The 20,132-nt window shown below is 38.0% G+C and overlaps 1 protein-coding gene across 3 annotated transcripts in view; it reads right to left on the bottom strand.

Annotated features, from left to right (window-relative positions):
* Positions 1-20,132, bottom strand: part of LOC113237777 (serine/threonine-protein kinase Doa) — a 53,554-nt gene that overhangs the window by 21,586 nt on the left and 11,836 nt on the right. Inside the window, exons 1-2 of one of the 3 annotated variants that reach the window (XM_026474429.1) lie at positions 7,611-7,742; positions 5,339-6,438 (exon numbers count right to left, since the gene is read on the bottom strand). The exons of the other annotated variants lie outside the window; for them this stretch is intronic. Of the exons in view, the coding sequence (XP_026330214.1) occupies positions 5,339-6,348 (1,010 nt within the window). The 5' untranslated portion in view covers positions 6,349-6,438; positions 7,611-7,742. Of the gene's footprint in view, positions 1-5,338; positions 6,439-7,610; positions 7,743-20,132 lie in introns of those variants that run through there. 3 annotated transcript variants of the gene reach the window in all.

Genomic DNA, 20,132 nt, shown 5'->3' with positions numbered 1-20,132 from the left:
CGCCGCTAAGCACACTTCTGCTAGAACGCTCGACTACTTTCATTCAAAAAATGTGTCTATCCTGCCGCACCCGCCATATTCCCCTGACTTAGCACCATGTGCTTTTTACTCTTTCCAAAAATTAAAGAAAAATTAAAAGGCAAGCGGTTTGAAAGCAAAGAGATGGCTGCTTATAACTTGGAGATTTCCGAGATGTCTAAAGAAGAGTCATGGATATTTTCCAACTGGTTTAGACGAATGGAAAAGTGTATACGTGTTCATGGTGAATATTTAGAAAAATGGATACCTGTAATAAAGAAAAAATTTATTATTTTTGAAAACGTAATTTCTTTTGGCATGACTTGTTACACCTAAATACGACGAATGCTTTCTTTCAACATTCGTGAGCCGTTCATAAGAATGTACGTAAAGAATTGTTTTGACATATTAGCAAGTAGTTAGGTTTAGTAAGCGATATATGTATATAATAAATATTCCGAAAGAGGAACTGATGCAGTTGGCAATTGCGCGGGCGGATCCGGCAAATGGTACGTCATAATGTCACATTGTTTAGCGCTGCTTACATGTTGAACTTGAACACTCGGACATAACCTTCATATAGGTGTGCCCACATATGACGACTAGTTCAATTAAAGGTAACATTCGAAATTGTAATTATTGTAAAATACTCTAATCTGCTCAACTAAACGAAGGAGTTCATAGAAATCCAAGTTGATTTTGTTTTATGTTATTGATATAAGGAATTTGTAGCAGTAGAGCTATGGAGCTACTGCCTTTCTACTTCCCTAGACGAACTCTTTCACAAGGTATGAAGCACTGTCACTTTACCTATTTCTACCGTCAAGCAGTAATGTGAACATTTCGACGTTCTGGTTTTGACGAGTAAGGGTTCTGGTGGAATTAGAGGCACATGGGATTTGTCAAATTATGCCTCAGGGTGACGGGCGCAGCGCCTGTGCTCCTCAGAGCTTTGCGATTTAAAGCTCTGCGTGGCATTGCAACTGCTATGGTCAAGCGTGTCGCTCACCACCAGGAGCAGGACTCGTTCGTTCCGTCAGTTGGTATCATAAGCAACGTAATGTAAATATCGAATCAATCCCTGTTTTTATCATCATGGAAATTCGTGAAGAATTTTTATTAATGCGTACAAATAGAATACTAAATACTACTCAGGAAAGACACGTCTAGCAGTCGAATGAGTCCATTGGTATTCGTCATCTTCTTCTAACGCATAATTAGATAGATGCCAATGAATAATTCTCAATAAAACCCGCACGTCACACGATTCCCGCGAATAACAAATACGGAACATTCACTTTCGACGACCGACACCAATCCTCGGAATCGAAGCTTCTGTTATGCATTCGCTACTTCCGAAACCGGCTACTAAAGTAGTTTTCTAAAACCAGTACCGTGAGTATCAAGTCTTGTCAACGCCGTCACGCCTCGAGTGTTGTTTTCATGTCGACGGTAACATAATCAATTAGCAGATCGTTTTCATCTCTCTCATTAACACGGCGTGTATGTATTTTTAATTGGTAAATTATTCCAGTTAACGCTTTCTTTAGGTCTAGGCGGTCTAGAGCTAGCAGTAGAGTAGCCTTTAATTATGGTTGAAGGCAAGAGGAAGGTGAAAGCGAACCAAACGTAATTTGCGACTTGTGTGCATATGTTCTCGCAACGAGTACTTTCAGTTCCGCACAACGCAACAGCTACGGTAAGGCTCTTGTGATAACGACCATGTCAATATTAGTAGAAAACTAGAAAAGTTATGAGAAAGTTTAACCGACGATAACATATGAGGATACGTAGGCAGGAAGCGAGGCCAATAGTTGCAATCTATGCATATTTTGTAACTAATAAGTAGCCTCAACGCTCCATCGGTCGTTCAAAGCCATTACGGAAATTGTGCAAATATGTATTATATACCTAAAAAATCTGTGATGTGAAGGAGCATTAATTTGCAATGCGGTCAACATCCAAATTTGTATAGTGTACAACGGTTCTTTTATATTTAGAAACAGCGAACACGTGTATTGGATTGAATCATCGTTTGTTTACAGTCATTGGTGGTAGTTCCTTACACTATAACACTTAGGTATAATTTCTTCAGATTATTCGCAGATCGTGGAATTTTCTTACATGTATTTTTAGAGCATTAATTATATGGTTTAAATACACCGGGACACCGAATTAGATAGTGGAGGAATGAACATTAAGGAAATCGGCACAAATGACAAAGTGTGCAAAGGTCAGCGAAGCAGCGGAGCAGCAAAATCGTGGTGAGAGTGGAACGCCTGTGGCACAATGATCATAATCGAGCGGCCAACCAGTGCACACTGCGGCCGGTTACGAAACCGAAACCGTCGCGAGGTGATACCAGTCGAGCCGGTCAAGGATCCTCTGCACTCTGTCTCGTGATATGGCCAGCAATCAAATACCTACCATACACCTGTCTGAGAAATGGTGTCCAAGTTTGTCATTTGTCAAGTAACAATTGACAAATGACAAACGTGGACCAATTTGTGGGCCTAAGTTGCCCAAGAGGAAGTCTTAACAGACATGTAAAATGATAGATATATCTTGACATGTAAATTGATCTAATTTCTAAATAGCAACCTTAAAAGTAAAATATGTTACATTATTCCTATAAATCATATTGTAAACGGACTTTTATTGTGAGTCATATGGTGATTTTTTTTGTCAAAGAGGGTGGTGCAACAGATATTTTATTACTTAATGCTAGCGAGTTCATATCACGGTCGACTAAGTCTCCGGCCATTTTTATTGCTATTATTACCCTAGCTAAACGACTCGTGTACCCCAAGTATAATTAGGTGCTACGTTTTTACCTTACAATGAAGTAATGCTTAAACTTACTTCAAGTTACAATTATTTACAAATAATATTTTGTCAATAGCTTCATGTAAGCATGTCTACAGAAGTTGTAATTTTTTTCCACAATACGAAAGAAAAAGCTTAAATGATGAGGAAGCACATGTTGTGTTGATATGAGACAATGACACGGCGATCAAGATGCAATGGGTCGTAGTTGGGTGGGCCACTGCGGCAGGCAAGGCCGCGTCGGATGAGCGATTACTGTGAACCGTGTCAACAGTGCAGCCGCTACTAATCGTCCGCCCGCGCACTTCACTCGCCGTACGGCGTCGGGTCAATGACAACGCGGCTCTCTCTAACGCAACTCAAACATACGACACCATCATCGAACTTCCGCGTTTCAACTGTACTGTCGGAACTAACGTTTGACATACTATTTAAGTTCCGATGCCAAGAAAATATGCGCACTAACAGAAGTCTATTATCTTAATTAGAGTAGATTAAACACAAAGGAATGCGATAATAATATGTAGTGTTTTATCCTCTAAAAGTTTATTAAATATAAGTTTACATATTGGAAATGAACCTAACACGTACACACGCATGACAGTCAGCCGTGACCAAGAAACATGTAAAGTGCCTGAAACTTTGCTTGGTTTGAAAAAAAAAAAAAAATTAAATGTACAGCAATTACGAAAACAGAATTAGATTAATTTTACACCATTTATTGAAAACATTTTATGTTTTTTTAAATAGTTAAGGCAAAAACGTAAATTAATGTACATATTTCAAGTTAATCCCAATGTCGTAATCCTGCAGTAATACTGGTACGTGACATGCGGTCTTGCAAAGGCGCAAGGCGGCGCGGGCGACCAGTCTTCAGTGAAAGTTGATCACTTCGCGTACTGGCTTTTGACATTTGTCAGATGCACGTGAACAGCTTGCTGATGGTACTGAAATAGTATTGGTAATCCAACGTAATCAAACTGTGTGTTACGATTACTTAGCGGAAGCACAATACCTTACATATCATAGTATCCTTTGTATAACCGACGCAAATGAAGAAAATGTAGAAACTGTAAAGGGAAACTCTCTCTGAGCAGATTGTATTTTCAATAGATTATGTCGAGCCAATCACAATAACTGAGCATTATAATTGCATCAAATCAAGCAAGTGAGAGCCGGTTGCTATCTTTGGAAAAACCACAAATTCCACCACAAGAAAATACTTTCTCCTGGTAATCCCAGTTGTACAAACCGCATCTATATCTTTTTCCTTTCGTTGTTTTGAACCATTCTAGGGAACCTAATTGCATTGAATGATTTAAATTTTCATTACGTCATGACGCCTACAAACTTGACAAATCCTTTATGGGCGAACAAACCAGGACAGGACCTTGAAACATTCACCACGAACGCTATCGAGGCGAATCTTTCAAGTTAAGATTTTGCCGAGCGCCCACGAATTGGCATAGAGTTTATTATTATAGTCAGTTCTGTGCCCAGTAGTGCGCTCTGAAGTAATTTAGACACAGCAAATGCAATAATCTTTTTCGAATATAAGGATGATAGTGTGTTAAATCTTCTGGTGAAAACCACGTTATTATCAAAGTTCATTCCGTAAATTCAATCTCATACGAATTTTGGTAAAATGATAACAAATAATAGTGTAATATAAAGCCTCTTTTTTCGTTTCAATGCACGTTGAAAGAGGCAAATGACAATAATGAGCAAGGAGATTAGGCAACCAGCTACGGGATGGAATAAAGCGCAACTTTGGTGAGTCACGGTGGGTTGTGCAACCATTTTGCACAACCAGTCCCCAGCTATCGGCTACTGTCATACTGCATAATATTTCAGGCAAATAGACCGTGTTCCACCGATAATGATAAGATTCGCGTACGTACTGAATACGGTCAGGGCCATATTCAATTATCTCGCGTTTTTCTTCAAGTTTATTATGTCGATATTTTTATGAACTACTTATTCGTCCAGAAATTTGAGAAAATACTTTACAAAAAATAAATATATGAAATTAACAATGGTCAAACTTTCCGTTATTAAAGAAATCACGTTCATTTTATGGAGCAACGGTAACGGTACAAGCTTGAAATGTGATAATATCAAGAATTAAATTGTATATCTTCTCATTTTTGTGCTTAACACGTTTTCTTGGCTAAAACATGTGGTCTAATTGGCTGCAATTATTTAACAAATATATAGTTGAATATATTATGTAGTATGCCCCTACAACAATATAGCACAGAGCGTGACGATGACGCTGAAGGAGCAGCTGTGACCAGTAACTAAGTCAATGCACTCCCACCGACAGTACACAAAGACTTTTTTTCTTATTTACGCACGAAGCGTTCCTGACTCCATGGTTTGCAAGTGCAAGTTTTGCTCGACAGCACACATTCGAATTTGTAGGAAAAAAATGGACTGAGTATTGCAAGGGTTGGATGTGTTAGTAAGGATTCGTTTCAGCTTAAGTACATACGATACGCTCCACTCGTGTTCACGCATACTCTTCTGGAAAGCGGCAGATTTAGGTGTCCATGAGTCGACGCCCAGGTATAGTGCCGGCAGCTCCGCAACCTTCACCTCGAGTCGTTCGGCCAGCCTCTGCTCCACCACGGACTTAGGTCCGCTGGTCAGCGGCCGCTCCACACCGTAGCCGTTGAGTCTCTCACCGTTGCTAGACGTCACGCTTTTCGGACTATCTGTGCTGAGCAATTTGCTCTTAACGGTGTCCATCTTACCGTAACTCTTATATTGCATTGATTCTGTGCCGTTCGCTGTTCGCGAATACTTCAGAGAATCATATGTGTCACCATTTAGGCTAGTATATTCGACATTATTCAGATTAATATCTCTGTCGACACGTTTGGACGTGGCATCGTACCCGTTTCGTTTAATGTAACGCTCCTCGGGATTTTGTTTGAGGAAGTTATTTTCGAAACTAGTTTTACATTTAGGAACATTGTTTAAGTAGTCGTGATATAAGTCTTTATGTAATCCTTTTTCACAGCCCTTTTTAAGTGTTTCTTGTATGTCTATGCCGTTCCCATTAATGCGACTGTAATTAAAACTCGCGGGCTGACTATTTTCCAGTCTTTTGTCCATCGCGTCCATGCGTTCAATATCCTTGGCTTCAAATTCGTGTTTGACTAGAGCAACACGCGAGATTTCCTCGCCGTTAACGCCGTTCTTGTAGTGCGGCTTGACGTTGAAATCAGTCGTGGCAATGCCAGCCCGGTTTTGATCGCTGGGAGCGGTCCAGGTGTCGTGTTTCTTCTTCTCACTGCTCTTCGAGGACCAAGCTTTGGCGAGCGCTGCCTTGAGTGCTTCTCGCCTCTCATGCACGCTCACCCTGGGATACTCGTGTATCGGCACTATGGCAGGTGCGTACAGGGTCGACCGTGGTGTAGCTCGCGTTATGCGGAAACTTCTAAACTCCCTGTTGAACTCCGAATTCAGGGAATAAGCCGGTATTCTCGAAGTCACCATTTTGAGGTCGAAATTTCCACTCACAGTCCTTTATCTTTGTTCACAATTTCAATTATATCACCGAGCACACTAAACACATGTCGACTGTACCTATATAGAGATGTGTGGAAATGTGTTGAATTAGATTGATCGTCTCGGATTGTAGGAGCAGTGTCATATTAGGCATACTCAAACATCAAGATATTTGTATTAGAATCGGCGGTGTAGACCGTGGGCTGCGCGGTGCAGTGCGACCTTCGCGGTGGGCGGCGCGCGACGGGACAACGCACTGGTCATCGAACTGCCCCGGTCGCGTTGCTTGCTCATTCTTGCAGCTTGCATAACGCACTCGCGAACCGCTGCCCTACCTTATCTCATATGCAGTTATGCCGCGGACCAGGATCGGTACAATCTAATACCATCGATTAACACGTAACGGCATCAACGTTCATTTAAAAGTATTGTGTTGAAATACTATGGAGTTTTAGTAGTAATAAGACGTTCTCAAGCAATACTTCATATAGTGGAGCATTTACACCGTATAAGTGCAACAAGTGTCGCCTTGTGGCGTCCCTAATAAGGGCAACAGAGTTGCTGCCATATGGCCCGCACCCGATACATCCTCGGTAACCTCCTAGCTACACCAACAACACTACACGTACTATAAATCTACACCTACTTAGTGCTGCATTAGAAACCAGATGCATTATAATCACACGAGTTGTTCATTTGTGGCTTTTTTATTTACAAGGTTTATTTTGATTGTTCGTTGTTGTTTGGCGTTTGAAAGACCATATCAATGTTTGTTGCATAATTATAATCAATTGATGAAATCATTTCAAATGTGATTAAACATTATTCATATTGACGCTAAGGCCAACATGCATTACATATGTATGAATGCGCTAAGACTTATTATGGATTAGGTAGTCGTTACGCTAAACAATCGTGCTAATAATTTTGCAAAGTTTTTAAAAAACTTAATAAAATGTTATCTATAAAACACAAGACACTGCTGTACAATCCGAGAGTAAATTTAACACATTTTCAAACTACACCCTTGCTGTAGAGTAACACTTGAAAAATCCGAGTAGAGCACGGCACCGGCAACAAAATTTTATACACAAACTGCGGTGGCTGTAGATCACTAAAATAGTATAGCACGTGAGGGAAACTTTGTTCAATATACAGAGACCAAAAGCAATCGCGTCTAATCTTTCATTATTGGAAAGAGAGCAGCCACCGGAAGTGAGTGCGCGAGTTGGTTGACGGTACGTGCATACCTTCTCGTAGCGCGCGCGAGAACTGAGTGCGGCGAGCGTGCACCGCTGCGACTATACTGACGACCGAAGGAAGGCACACAGTCGCGCGGACCGCGAGGACCCCACCGCCGCTCGGCCGCCTCTCTCCAGCGGCCTACTACTGACTTTAACTCAAGAGCAGTACGGGTGGAATCGCAGGAGCACTGACCTTAGTTATTTACCACTCTACTCTGAGCTTCGAGCTCACATCCAATCGTGTGCTTTATTCGCTTGCTTTTGGAGTCCTGTGTTTATCTGAGCGTGGTACAATTTGAAAGTTTAAACAAAATTCGTGGAGCACCATGAAAACTCTAACAATAGCAAAAGAAAAACGTTTAGTAATGTGGTGGTTTTTAAATTGGAATTAGAATAGGGAATTAGCGGTTTTGCAGGAAACTGTCGAGTGGTTAATTAATAAAGAATGTGTCTTAGTTTTCCTGCGTCTGTTGCGTACATTGCGGTTTGTCCCTATTTACGTTGTTGCTAGAAAATAATGTGCCATTAGGCACAGGCATTTTGTACGTCGGTAAAACGTTTCTAACGAGGATAATATTAACAGAGTAAGATCTTTTTTCACACTTGAGACAAGTATGTTCTTTTTTGGTTTTTTTTTGGAATATTGCGAATGGTCGTTTATATTGTATGTGCCACGCTTGGAAACTATACATAAATATACACACTTAAACCTCACCAGCGGAATTCTGTGACTCATGTAAAAAGTACAATGAATTACCTGAAACAAAAAAACAAAACGTGTTAGCACAAATGACAACAATTTTTATTTTAACTACTACTAAAGGTACGAGCAATAAATGTGCGAAAGAGTTATTCGTGCACGAGCACAGAAGGTCATACGTTTCGAAACATACTGCATTAACCGAATATTGTTATGTATGCATCTGGGCCACTGACGATAATAAGTGAAGACACGATTCACTGCACAAGTAATGTTTTCATTAATGTACATGTATTTGAATTTAATAATTTATTCTTTTATTACGAAATTGACGATGTTACAATAATACTATTCAAAATTAAATAAATAAACTGTAACTTCCTACGATGTACGGAAGGATGTTGATCCTTTCATACGATTGCATCATCATTTTTTCCTGCTACTGAAGGAACACATTCAATTATATGAAAGTTTATAATCCAAAGTAACAATGTAAAAATATATGTAGTATATTATGTTTATGTACAAAAGAGAGGATGCTTAAAACAACAGGATTTTTCAGTCAGCAGAGTACAAGAGAAAGTAAAAGAGACAATATTGAAAACAAATTTAGTTTCAAAACAGAAATTTCTTTGTAGCGCAACGCACTACTTCTCCACATATACGAAAGTACGTTAGAAATAATCTTTCTTCATTTGGTACTGTAAATGTTTTTGGCATCCCACTCTGCCGTATCGGTCATTTGAAAAGAGTCCCTCGACGCATAGCACTTGCAGAGAAAAACCCGCGTGTCATCGGACCTACTTACTATGAGCGTTTACCCGCTACTCTCAGATTTGAACCGTCTGACGAAACATTTAGGCGCGGCTGAAAGACCTTTTATTGAAAAATCCTTTATACTCTGTAAATGAATTTATGGACTTAAAATTGTAACGATATTGAGTATTTTCTATTTTATTCCAATTTTTACCGCATTGAGAACCTCTTGTACAATTGTTATCAACTTATGACGATCCTTGATGGAGTATGATATTTTATATGTAATTTAATGACAATAATATTATGTAATGAATTGTTAATTTTCTAATTATATATATTATTGTGTATTTTTCTTATAATTTTCATTTTTGTCTGACGATCTCAATATAATTTTTATACTTTGACATCTAGTGCAATTTATACTGTAATGTTATATTTGAGAAATAAATGAATCTGAATCTGTTAATATCTCGGACCCACTCTTATGATAAATTATAGCTGCCTACGTCTCGATACTAAGAAATGCAAAGCTTTCAATAAATTCAAACAACGCAACATGCTCGCGGCAATCAATAAATTGAAACTTGAGTTTGGCAAATGCTTGATAATCTGTACAACAGTGAATAGTTACACAACTAATAAAGAACCTGGTTAAAATCTGAGAAGGCAACCAATACTTAAAAAGCTAAATCATAAGCTCTAAAAGCTAGGTATACACATATCAAGTATCATCGTTGATACAAACTCTCTGTATGTATATTACGTAGGTACGTAAATCATAATACACGAGATGGTATGTTGGGTTCAGTATTTATTTATGTGGCAAAGTACAGCCCAGAATAGAAACATTATTGCTTATTCAGCGTGGATGTGTGTCACTGCCAACGATTACACGCCTAATGATTTTACTCCCCTCGAGGCCTAATGCAATCTGTTACCTGCTCGACCTATTTACAATCTATATCAGAAACAGATACGAAAATAAATAAAATACGATTTGAGATGATCACTGAACCAAAGCACAAAATAAATAAATAGTTTTAATGTTTCTAAGGACACTGAAGTATGCCATCCGAAGTTCCGGATACTACGTTATTTATTTTGATGTTAGTACATATTTTTTTGTAATATGAGGCCATAAATATGATCCTTCTTAAAATACGCTTGACCGAACAGTAACGATTTGGTAAATGAAGGAAAACACAAAATATAATTAAGTCCTTTCAAGAAAGGTGTATTAACCGCAAGTCCTTTCAAGAAAGGTGTATTAACCGGTGTGTGACACTGACACACAAAGAAGATTAATTTATCATCTAAATTTGCACTAACAAAAGAAAAATTGCGCAACAAAGTGCAACCTAAATAAGAGCTTTTTCGGCGTTGAATCAGCGTAACATAAATTTTCCTAAGATACCGTTAGCGTCCGATTCTCACATCCTACACACCGATTCTTTGTGCGAAACTTCAATCAAAAACAATCCGTTACACATGAGTAAAGAAAACATGCCAAATTGATGGCATGTACACATATATGCCAGCAAAAACAGTTCTCGACCTGTGATTGTAGGCGACTGCGTCAGACCATACAATTGGTGGCACGTAAATGACGGCAAAAAATAATAGCACCGAAGGCGGCGTGTAGCCGACAAACGGTGAGGTCCAATGACCCAAATGGATCATTACTAGGCCGTCTAGACCAACCAACGAAAGAAAAATCGGTCAATCTCACGCATGCTACTGTTCAAAGGCTCAATATTCTTAGTACATTCTTCGTTGATTTAGTAAATTAAGTCTTAATTGTCTATTAGGGTCGAACTGCCGTTTAACGAGACGCAATCTTTCATTTAAACGCAAAATGTATCCTAGGTGACGCAGTCATCTAAGATACAACGTTTCTTCTTTAGACATTGGATAAGCGTCATGATCAAGTACACAGTCGTCACGAACTGATTTCCAATAGAAAAAAAATCTTCCTTTTGGATCTATAAAAGGAAAGGTCGATCAGCTTAACAACAAGAGTTGATGTACATGGATCGGCATTGTACCAAAACAAAAAAAAAACGAGGAACTTGATCTAAATTAGTTGAATGCTCCAAACCATATAGTTGAGATTTCTATTCTAATAATGACCACAACGAATTAATCTATAGCCGTAAATGGTGCTCCCACGGTAACCTGATCTGGCAACCACGACTTTAACTAATCTAAACAATTTATCAAAATAGCACCCGTAAAAGGACTTCCTGAAGCCCTGGGATTCCTAGCCCCTGCGTATGATTAGCCTAAATAATCGTGAAAGAACGGTTTTTTATTATTTTTTTATAGGAGTTTAAATCAAATACAGATGCGTAGTGCGTTAAGTGCTTGTTAGGTGTTGTGGTTTCTCGATAATTACTGTACATTAGCATGAGGCGGAGAGGTTTGGTATTTCAAAAAGTAACGCAATAATAACTGAGTTAAAAGTAACGGTTCTCATTAATCATTGGGGTCAGAATCCGTCCAACACTAAGTACATAAAAACGTATGTATAACAGGACATTACTCTATATTGACTCGTCATCGTTCTAATTTTTCCATGATACCGGATAGTTCATTCCACTTATTATCTACAATAGTTTTTTGGCAGACAAACCACAAGAAACACATTTTAGTCTGCATTGCTTATTGCGTCGCGTGAGACAATGTTGCACAGCTGAGCACTTTAACGTCAAAAGAATTTGTAACTCATGAATTCTATCTAATAAATAACTCGTCACAGTGCTAATAAGATGAGATTTAAAGAGTATTCCATTTCTCGAAATCGAGTAATAAGATGAAATCGCACCGATCGAATCTAAGGCACCGAGCATAAAACTTAATGGCATTTCATTAGTTTTTACTTTTTAAAGTGGGATAGGAGAAATTAGTCCGTCGACCTGTATTAAAACCTTTCTTACAAAGACGTTGGTGGTGAGGTTCTCGGAAGCACAACAAAGATCCTGTACGTGTTTGTGACTCACGCCACTGGTAGAACCTTTTATCCAGACAACAAAAAGAATATGAGCATTTGAGACTTTTAAAAATCAACTACTTCAACGGCGTTCCGAGTATCATGCTGGTATAAACGTTTAAAATGTCGTTAAATTGATGAGTGCGATTTGACACAAGATGTGAATTAATTTATTTGTATTGGATAACAATGATTAAAACAATATATTTTAATAGCTAGAAACACTTTTTTTTAAAGTAGTACAACGCATTAAACTATTATGCTATGCTACACACTTAAACATCTCTTGAAGTTACCTTCTGACGACTTGTTGTATAAACTCCTATCCTAGAATGCATTAAATGACTGTCATTAACCATTTCATTAAGCTAAAGCTGTCAGTATGTCGCTTACAGTTGGTTTCGCCGAAGAGATGCGTAGGAGTAGTTGCCACATTACCGCCGCTCGCCATCCTTCGTACACGAAATTGCTTGTTCCCATAATTTATATTCGGGGTCGCCGTCACACTTATGATGTGCGATTAGAAAGGAGATGGCAATTGTATTGCGATGTAAAAACGATCCACACGTGGGTTGTCATACAGGTTGGTTGAGCTAAGAAACTGGTGCGCAAATACTTGACAATGCGAGTACGAAAAATTGTCATATTTGGTTTATAGTTTTTTTTTTCAATAAATATGTAAAGTTTGAAATTTCCGTCAAGTCAACGACAGGTAGGTAATGAAACTCGCTACCATTAGCACCTTAGCTGGTAATGTGACTCAGACAAAGATATACGGGCACTTACATTCGAAACGCGGAAACATTGATATAGTCGAAAAGAAGGTTAAACGATTGACGTTATTTTCCGACACGTCATAAGACAATCGTCATAATTAATATATCTGTAAAGTGCACTTTCGCTTTTTTGTCCACATAAAAAATAGTGTGATCAAGACAATATAATATGGGATCACAAAATAACTCAGGAGGGAAATGTGTAAAGAGGAGGGAATGTGTAAAGAATACAGTAAGTACGGACTTTTGAAACCAAAAGTGATCACAAGTTTATGCGAGATGTGAATATCTGATTACGTAAACAGTGTATTCCACGACTCTTGTACCGCGGCACCGGGAGACATTATCACCCACGCTAATGTTGATGTATAGGCTATACCATATCTGGTGACTGCCGATGGAGAAATGGTAGTTAATTAATAAGAGACGTCGTTTCGTCAAGGATCAACAAACTATTACTGTGGCGTAAAGACAAATCGATAGAAAGTGAAAGAATTCTCACACAATATACTGACAGTGATTTTAAATTCACTGAAAGTGAACAGATATAATGTATTGTGGAAACCAATTTTTTGCAATACAAATAAATTAGGTTTAATTTAAACGTTTAAACTTGTTAAAATCTTAAACCTACGCATAAAATCTGTATTCTCTGATTCCCACGTAAGTCAAGCTCGATTTTAAAATAAATCGATTTACAACATGCAAGTTAAACACTTCCGTGAACGAACGTATTACCGAAAGATCGTTTGCGATGTTTTAGCGCGGTGCCGTCGTCAATTTCTGAACAATACGTGGGCGGCCGATGCATTGTCGGTCCTTACACGGATACCTTGTTTACCTACTTGTCTTCCCTTTAGGACAGACAGTACCGACGCTTGGCAAGGCCTCTTCATTATCTTAAGAGGAATTCAATCTCGCAATTAATAAGCCGCATACAATGGTACAATTTGGCAATCGTCTCGTCCTTGGTAAAAATGATTCAATTAAATTTCAAGCTTCCGCAAACGTGACCTGCACTTGATGATACCCGCGTAAATATCGTAAATATCACGAGTGCATTGACAGCCTAACCATTTTATAGTTTGTTTTATTCCAAAAAGGAAATATATGCTTAGATTTGCATAATTGGTAAGGCGCTGTCACGCCTTGTCTTTATTTAGTAGTCACAATAAATAAATTGACCATGTAGAAACGTAACTGCATGGAGTTGAATTAATTATCAATAAAATGTCATATTACGATGCAAATGTTAAATGATATTGGATAAAGATTGTAAGTCTATGCTTTTTATTAAGCGGGTACATGTGCAATGGTCAATGTCAGTGCTACTATGCGTATCAAGGCAATGTTGTTTTAAACAAAGGGCGCTAAGACTCGAGAATTACGCCACACTTCCTTACAACATATCTTGGCAGCACGTGCAGGTCAGCCATGTGTGCCGCTTGTGAAATAAGGATTAGAAAAAGTTATGATGCCACGGACTCACAAATTGTAAGTTAATTAGCTTAGATAATTGTATTATGACAATGCTGTGGTTTTATACTAGTGTTCAAATAAGCAGAAAATAATTATTATAATCTCAGTACAGAGTACTAAACAAAACCGACCTCGAAAGTACGTGGAATTACATCTATTTGCCAAGTTTTATTGAAATATGGGGATCTTTAGTTCGCCACTATATAGGACTTGACACAGGAGATAATAAAACTCGGTTCTCACTACTCAAAGTATATTGAGAGAAAAACGCCTTGAATTGGAGAATAGCAAAACCAACCATTAAAATTATTGCCCCTTAAGTAAAATTTACGCGCTATTTATAAAAATGAATGTTCATGCGTGATCAGCCACCCTTAGAGGTGGATGATTTTATTCGAAATGAAATGGGACCACTATGGAGGTACCCTCTTTCCAACAAAAAAAGAATCATGAAAATGGGTTCACAAATACCAGAGTTATCGCGTAACATACATAAAAAAACATATAGTCGAATTGAGAACCTCCTCCTTTTTTTGAAGTCGGTTAAAAAACAGTGTTATGGAAAAGTATCGGTGACAAACTACATTATTTAGGTTAGCGTAATCACTTGCGTTGATGAGTCAGGACCAAAGCTAACTGTATTGGACTAGATTTGCATTGCTCTAGTTCCCTACATCTGTTCAGATCGCATTACATACAATGCCTCGCGTACTCATTATACACTTATTCTGTGTCACATAAGAGCGAATGTTTATAAAGTACCTCAGCAAATATACAATCATATTTGCGTGTTAATTGCCACGTTCCGATTTGAGTCAAAACAATAAGACATATTAATTATCAAACTGTGTCAGCCTGACCCGTAAAGATTGTCAAACAGGCTTGCAGCCCACGCATGCGCGTAAACAATACAACAATAATGAAGTTCCATGAAGTATTAAGATATAACGGACTCAGTATCTGCTATATAACCAGCGCATATGTTATTTGGTATATTCGATTAGCTTTCACATGAATACAATGCAGTACTTTTCTCATACCCTCTTCGCCAGTGTTACATTAAAACAAAATAGCCCTAACCGTTACATTTCTATGTTCATATATCAAAAAACTAATTAGCATAATGGAGAGTATATTAACACTACTTGGACCATATTAGTGACGTGTCAAGAAAAGTGTATATATATATACATGCGAAGCCCATTAATGCCAATAGTGCAGTTGTAAAAGAATCATAAAATGTTTCGGTGAAATTAAAAGTTTAATTAAATTAATGTTTTTATAAATACATACACGTAAACAAGCTTCATAAAGTAGCTTTCACTGGCCGCCTACAGCCTGCAGGAATACGGGTTAGAAAAGTTGTGATAATAAAAGAAGCGAGTTAAAAACACCTACGGAATTCTTTTTAATTAATTAGTCCTAATTATGAATTGTTTAAAAATTTGATTGACGTTGTAATAGTGAAAGTGAAAATGTCATGGTTTACGAATCCGACGGTGAAAGCCTAAGCTTAAAAAAAATATTTCTTAACTTTATTGTTAGACACATTATGTACTTCTAATTAAATTAGCAAGTAAATCTTAATTTGCTCAGCAATGGTGGAATACTGTATGCAAGGATTTTTATTGACAGGTGATGAATGAAACAAATGTCAAAACATGGGATGTGCAATCGGGATTTAAAGAATGGATGGGATATATGGTAAAATCAAGTGTGTTCCTTAACGTGTCTTACCTATTTCTGCCGCAAAGCATTGTTGTGAGCATTACTGCGTTTCGGTTTAGAAGGATAAAGGTGCTGGTGAAATTACAGGCACACGAGACTTGTCATCTTATGTCTCAGGGTGATAGTCATAATGGCAGTGCCCATAAGATCTTTACGACTTAAAGCTCTGAATGTCACTGTAAACTGTTATGGAAAGGCTTGTCACTTACCACCAGGCGCACGACTTGTTCGTCCTGTGACTTTGTATTAAAAGAAAGAAAAGATTACAGAAAAATATCTGGCAAATCTAGCAAAGAATAATGTGTCTTCATTGATTTGGAGAAAGCGTACGATCGAGTAGTGAGGGTTGAAAAGTGATAGTAAAAAAGCTTTGTCTATATCCAGGTTGGGAATTCAATTAATACGTAGAATTAAATTGCTCTACCCTCGCAGAGAAGGAGTTCAGGGTTAGGATAAACGCAGCATGCACACTGGCTCGGCGTATCTTGGGGTGTCCGACAGGGATGTATTATAACGCTAGAGTGTTCGCGCATTGCGTCCGATCTGAGAAAAGGCGTAGTAGTAGTAGTATGTACATGAAGGATTGAGCACTAAATCCGAATTCCGTCTTCCGAAATCCGAAGGATATTGATACTAACTACAGTATTAATTGTATAAACGCTTATGTACTGTGGCCGATTCGTGTCCAAGTCAAATAAGTGATAGCTACTAGTAGCTACTCGACCAAATTAAAAGAAAATATCAAGTATGAAGCTTCATTTGCATCATGCGTCTTTTAATAATTATCTATCTATCTAATTAACCATAAAAGTATCTACTTGTAAATATTAATTATATTGTCTAGATTATAGCATTGGGTAATAATCTGTAATGATAATTTAGTATGGCTTAAATAAATAAATTTCGTCGAGTAAAACTTATTTGTCAGGAATTGTTTCGGATGGATGTCGGACGTATAGGGCTTGAATCAGAAGGAGCAGATAAATAAAATGAAAGTGGACACACAGTAATTTCTTGCTATCTTGCCTTAGTTAATTGTAATTATTAAGAAATTCCTCTGAAAAATCGGTTCGTCCGAACGACATAAAGCGCGAAATGTCTATGCGATAATTGCAGTATCTCGCGACATGTCGTGCTAGCCCGACTGAACTCTTTATTTCTCCTGCGTCTTCGTACAATAACAATGACAAATGTTAACGGGGATCGATAGGACTAGTTAAATAACGATTCAAACGCTGCATGCCAAACAGCACCAGAATGGCCATTGAATCTCTAGGTGTACAATCCGACCCAATAAAATCCGTATTTTCTCGGATTCGGATTGCACGCAATGACTCGTGACTCTTCAATCTGTATATGGACGAACTTGAGAATATATAGTTGAATCCATCATTACACTCCTTTTTGTAAGTCGATGACAAGTAGTACTTGCATCATCTGTTAAAGAATTGCTGGATGTATATAAGATAGGATATATATCTTTTTTAAAATAAATTACAGAATCATCATCATTATCATATCAGCCGGAAGACGTCCACTGCTGAACATAGGCTTCCCTAAAATGACAGAATGCATGATTGAAATTGATGGCAATAAAATTGACCAAGTAAAAGAGGTTCTGTGGTCCGTATGTTTACAAGGGATGGTAAATTTGAGATAGACATTGGGGAATAAAAGGAAAAATTAAGTTAACGGGGCCATAAATAGATTAATGTGCATTGTCAGTTCGTATCTGAGAAGATACAAATGGTGGTGCTTTATGCTGTTTTGGTTCTAACATTCACTTTATTTTCGTAGCTCCTCTACTGGCTACGGCAAGACACATGATAGCGCGTAATATCACTACCCCGATACAGTCGCCAACGCGAGCGTTTTAAATTATAGTAATGTCAACATATTACTAAATTTAAATAATATTAAATATGCAATCTCCTGCGAAAGAACGTATTTGGAGTAAAACAATGAAAAAAAAAAACCCGCGATCTTTCCAAAAATTTTAACTTATTCAACCCCGTAGACATAGAATTTGAAACCCGTGTTTATCGACCGTTTAAAATCGACACGTTGATATGCTAGGTATTTCAACACGGTTAGCAGACGAACAATACTGTATTGCTGTAGTAATTACGTTTTTGCACGCGCCTGTACTTTCTACCAGTCTCGTCTGCGTTCCACAATGAACAATCACATTATTATACTTTTTTGTGTATATTAGTAAAAGTAAACACTCTTTCTTGTTCCCCATTGAACCGTCAGATTGAAACACTGTAATTACAGTCAATGGACATGGCTTAATACAATTAGAGAGGGTATTAATTTGTAGTTATACAACTGGAAACATAGTTTTAATTTGTCACTAATTCCCTACTACTAGATTTTAAAAATAGGTACTCAGCGTTGAAAAACGTTGACCATAAAGATGTAAAGAAATACTGACCGTAGTCTGCGCACGGTAAAATAAGCACTCAATAGCTGTGAGGCTTTAATTCTGCGTAACAAAAGGTCACTCATGTGTGCAAACCATGAATGTGAAAGTATTAATAAAAAAATCTCGCTTTTATCTTAAAATAATTAAACAGCTTTATAAAAGAGAGGTTAAACAAGCCTACACTCGCTTTCGTCTCCGAAAATGGCGATAGCAATAACGATGAGTAATGAATAGAGAGCTGCTTTAATTCGCGCCGCTGCCTGCGCCCACGCATCATACTCAGTACCGCGCATCCACTGGAACAATGCTTACTGGTTTACTTTCTCGATTGACTCACACTGATTCATTGCGTACGTCTAGCGATTCGAATTAGATTAATGATACCGGTCTACATTATCCCCTCGAGACACAATTCACAGTGTCAACAAAGCTTTCGTTGACACTGTTTCGTTGTCCAAATGGTACAAGCATCCGCAGACAATGGGCTGTCATAAAATCGTTACACGAAGCAAAAAAAATATAGGCATAAATTGTTATTTGCTGTTGTATTCTGTACCAGGGTTCATTACATATCACTTAAAAGCGACAGGTAGTTTTACAAAAGTTAGCGGTTTTCCAGAAAACATAAAACCACGAGGAAACCTTTACGTTGACCATGAACGGCACATTGTCCTCGCAGAACCTTTAATCAACAATAGCTACCTTGTCCTCAAAGAATATGACGAATTATTAACCGGACCACACGAGGAGGCATTAAAAGCAAAAATAAACATTTTACTCAGAGGACATAAGCAAAGACGCCGCATGTCTTTAATATCTCGGGAGTTTGGACAGGGCGGAAAACAATATTTACTGCTTCCGCTATAGCGCCTTCAGAAAACTGCCAGGCGACCTCCGAGTCGTATTTGCTGTCATTGTCTAACAAAAGAAATGATTTTTGGAATATAATTTGTATACATACAGTGATGGACATGTTTATGTTAAGTATTATATGAAATAATCAATAATGTTATCGAAAGTACATTTCCAATAGAACGATGAATTTTCAGGAATACAGTTAATTTTATTCTATGTGCTTATATAGAGAAAAAAACTTCGTCCATAATTAAAATTTTTTCTTAGCGTTGAAGTAATTAATAGTTTTTCGAAGTGCAAGAGCGTATAACACATAGGAGCTTCGTATGCGCATTGCACTAATGAATGCATGTCGCGCAGCTGACCCCCGACCCACACGAGTTCGACGCCCGAGTCATAAACCTCGCCGCACACTCCGCAACCCTTACCGCTCCAGGACGTGGCAGACAGCATTATCATCTTTAATCATCGCGCCTTGTTTATCTTCCCAAGAATGCACTGGCTTCAACATACAACGCAGTATTAATTCAACATGACGTATTTTATTGGTCGCATTGCATCCTGTTCCTCTTTTTATCTCTGAATATAATAGATACGCCCACTATTTACCCTCAGATCAGTAGCTCGTCATCGTCGTTTCCATATTGTTATGGAGTCATAGCGTTACAACTTTTCATTAAAAATTGAACTTTATTTGTCCGAAAGCACATAGATATTATTCTGTGTAAAACAGAAACTTTCTTTTATTTCAATTTTTAAACAAATCTCAAATGAACATAAACAGTGAAGAAAGTTGAGCATGTCACGTGATATG

The sequence above is a fragment of the Hyposmocoma kahamanoa genome, unplaced genomic scaffold, assembly GCF_003589595.1.
Source record: "Hyposmocoma kahamanoa isolate Upper Pololo Valley unplaced genomic scaffold, ASM358959v1 94, whole genome shotgun sequence".
Lineage (NCBI taxonomy): Eukaryota > Metazoa > Arthropoda > Insecta > Lepidoptera > Cosmopterigidae > Hyposmocoma > Hyposmocoma kahamanoa.
This window is presented reverse-complemented; position numbering and strand designations above follow the sequence as displayed.